The following is a 3,752-nucleotide window of genomic DNA, read 5'->3' as shown; positions in this document are numbered from 1 at the left end:
TTGGATGGGACGGGTCAAGTTATTATGTTTGGGTGGATTAGGTTTAGCAGGTCGGTTATTAATTAGTTTAATTAACTATTACTTAGTCAATTAAAAAGAGTTATATCATTAATGAATTGGGGATAAATATATCTATTAAATAAAAGGACAAAGTAGGCCTATAGGTAGACGGAGAGAGCATTCAAATCCAATAAGTAGACGGAGGACATTTTTACATTATTTTAGATAGTTGAAGGGCATTTTAGGCCCTTTTCCGTTGTATAAATTACATGTGAATAGTTTGTTTAACACCTGTAGATGAAATGTTGGGAGCGTCAACGATTCAGATGTTGGCCAACTTTCCAGCTGCATCTCAGTTGTGCAGGACGGGATACAATCTCATCTTAAAACCAATATGAATACTTACCAATCAAAATAAATATTGTATTTAAATAAAATAAAAAATAATTGGTAACAATAATTCAAATAAACGTTAGTTTCTCATATGGTCATTCAACTAATATTTTTTATCTTAAATAGTCACTCAACTTTATTTTGTAATAAAAAAGTCACTCAATTATTGTTATTTCACCTCCACCGTCACTCAATTAATTCAAGTAATTTTGTCAATAAATATTGTTGAGCTGAAATATTTTAAAATAAAATTTCACATCAGAAATATCAATCAGAAATATTATTTGAATCGATTGACTATCTTTGTATGTGAAATATCATTAATTTAGTGACTTTATAGATAAATTATAATAGTTGAGTGATTTTTCAAATATAAAATAAAGTTCAAAGTGATTTTTCAATATACAATAAAGTTGCGTGAACTTTGAGGGAATTACTATATTAGTTGAGTGAAGTTTGTGTAGTAAACTAAGTTGAAAGGATTTTTTAAGAAATTATCTCTCGTGTTACGAAACAAAACAAATTGTACTCAATGGAATCCGTAACGCTTTGCCTTCTCGATCGTTCCGTCTCCCACTCTCCCTCCTAAGTAAACTTGTATCAACAACCCTTGATTCACATCAAACAAAGAATTAGAGAGAATGGCAGAAGAAGTGAGCAACAAACAGGTGATTCTAAAACACTATGTGACTGGTTATCCCAAGGAACCGGACATGGAAATCAAGAATGGCACCATTAAACTGAAAGTTCCAGAAGGTTCTAATGCTGTCCTTTTGAAGAATCTTTACTTGTCATGTGACCCTTACATGCGTTCCCGCATGCAGAAAAAAGAGGGTAGCTATGTCGACTCCTTCACTCCTGGCTCTGTAAGTTTTTCATTTTATTGAATTTAGTAAATAAATTTGAGAGTGGGAGCATTGTCAGTTGTTTGTTCTACTAGTAGGTTGAGATTTACATAATAGTAATTATCTTCAACCCAATCCATTAACTATTGGGTGAATTAGGCGGGTCACCTCAATTTGAGTTCATTTTGACACCTCTAGAATGTACCATGAACCCATTTAGACAATATTGTATTGTTAGTTGCTACTCTTGTTTGCTTTGGCGTTGTTAGTTAATTACTCATTCTGTTCAAATTTATGTGGCACCTTTGAGTTTCGAGATTCAAACATGTTTTTCTTTGACAACAATTTTTTCATATTTCTTTTAAAAGATATTGAATTCGAATATATTGCTTTTATTTCAAAAAACTTAAAGATTCTATGTCCAAAATCACAATCAAAAATAAATTGTTTGACTCTCAAAATTTGAACTGTGCCACGTAAATTGGGAAAGTGGAGTACTAGTTTGATTTATAACTTTGTATGTGGGGAAGAGGGAACCATTTTATGTCTCTACTGAATCTAATACTGTAATAGAATAGCTTAGGCTTTCTTTTTCAACTTCTGTTAGTTTATTATCAAATGGGTGAAACAATCCAAATCAAAGAAAACTCTTTTTTTCTTGTTTCTCTTGTTTGAAACGTTTTCGAATGTTCCTTTGATCCCTTAAGCCTATTTGCTTATAAAAATGTTTACCTAGTAGAGACAAAAAACTAGGTGCTTTCATCTCATTTGTTCTAGCTTTGGTGGACAGAGTTAACAAGTACTTGGTACTTGTTGCTGGTGGGAGGTATCCCTGGATTAATTAGTTGAGGTGTGCGAAAGCTAACCTGGACACCACGGCTATAAAACAAATTAATGTTTTCTTGTTTGCATTGGGATTGTTAATTAATTATATTTACTGAAAATGGTTTGTAATTTTTAAAGGCAAACTGAATAGTTTAAGGGTGTGATTAGTTTGGACTAATGTACCAATATTATGTTGATTCCATCTGTTTATCAAAATTGATGCCCATTTAGTTCAGCAAAACTGATGAGTTTAACTAAGTCATACATTTCTTATTCCAAGTAATCTATATAGGTTGGATAAAATCATTCTTAATGTTCGTGGTTTCTTCTTCCTCCTACAAACAATCAAATAAACCTTTCTATTCTTTTCACCTAAAATGCTCTCTCCATTCAGCATGTTATGATTGTAGTTTTTTCCTAACTAAAATACGAACATTTCTTGTTATTGTTGAAACAGATTACAAAGTTTTAGTACATTTTGTTGTAAAACAAAATGAACAAGCTTTCCAATTATTTCGTGAACTATGTACCGATATAAATATCAATGAATTGCAAGTGAGTTTGAATTCCCTGAGTAAGTTGTTGAGACCTCGAATGTTCCAAATGGAACTTTATTTCTTTTTCCATTTCTTTTTCCAAGACCTCTTAGTTGTTAGAAACCTTAAGGGTAAGTGGACTAAATGTATATTCCATATGTATGGTGCTTTGGATCCATCCTACACTATGAAAGGAGCGACTGGAATTAAGAAACTGATGGAATTAAGGAAATGTTCGATGTGTCATTAACAGTTTGTTGTATGATAATGCTTCTCATAACTTTCTTCTGTGATGTAGCCTATCACTGGATACGGAGTGGCTAAAGTTTTGGAATCTGGTGATTCAAACTTCAAGAAAGGTGACTTAGTTTGGGGAATGACTGGATGGGAGGAATATAGTATTTTTACAGCTATTCACACTCTGTTTAAAATCCATGACAAGGATGTGCCTCTTTCCTACTATACAGGAATCCTTGGTGAGTTATTCGATCTTCTCAATATAATCATTACAAGAATGCTGAACCTATTGTGTGTCTGGTTAATATAGTTTAACAATTTCAAGTAGTAGCCTTTTGTAACTAATTAAATCATAGTGCTACTTCTCTGCTTAAATATGCTGGAATCCCACTACATTTCGTTATCTTTTACGCTTATAAAGACTATTTTCTGTTTTTCTCTCTGCCTTGTTGATGTCTCTTTCTATTCCATCGAGTTATGACTTATGAGCATGAATCTGATTTTTTCCTTCTGTGAATTCATGTGCATGCAATTTGTATTGTGTCTTTCAGTTTTTGGTTTTAATCAACTACACCAACAATAACATACTCAGTTATTCCTACAAAGTTGAGTTTGGGGAGGATAAAGTGTACGCAGTCCATACCACTACCTCAGATGAACTAGAGACTATGTTTCCAATAGACCCCCGACTCAGGAAAGATAACAGTAAAACAATCAAAAAAGATAAAAATAAACAACAAAATGGGATAATATACCACTAGATAATAAAAGAAACAAGATACCCAGAGTAATATTATAAACTATCTATTTGAGATCACAAAGATCATCACAACGATACGAACAAGAAACTACAGGCATAGATACAAACAAAGCACTCCTTTTTGCTACTATGGACACACTCCTACCCACTAACCCT

At 32.6% G+C, this 3,752-nt stretch overlaps 1 protein-coding gene across 1 annotated transcript; it reads left to right on the top strand.

Annotated features, from left to right (window-relative positions):
- Window positions 1–770: 770 nt before the first annotated feature.
- Window positions 771–3,161, top strand: LOC107868137 (2-alkenal reductase (NADP(+)-dependent)). Its single transcript, XM_047411772.1, has 2 exons — window positions 771–1,259; window positions 2,898–3,161. The coding sequence occupies exons 1-2, from the start codon at window positions 1,035–1,037 to the stop codon at window positions 3,144–3,146; spliced, it is 474 nt and encodes a 157-aa protein (XP_047267728.1). The 5' UTR covers window positions 771–1,034; the 3' UTR covers window positions 3,147–3,161.
- Window positions 3,162–3,752: the final 591 nt, after the last annotated feature.

Source organism: Capsicum annuum, chromosome 4 (assembly GCF_002878395.1).
Source record: "Capsicum annuum cultivar UCD-10X-F1 chromosome 4, UCD10Xv1.1, whole genome shotgun sequence".
In the NCBI taxonomy this organism is placed as follows: domain Eukaryota; kingdom Viridiplantae; phylum Streptophyta; class Magnoliopsida; order Solanales; family Solanaceae; genus Capsicum; species Capsicum annuum.
This window is presented reverse-complemented; position numbering and strand designations above follow the sequence as displayed.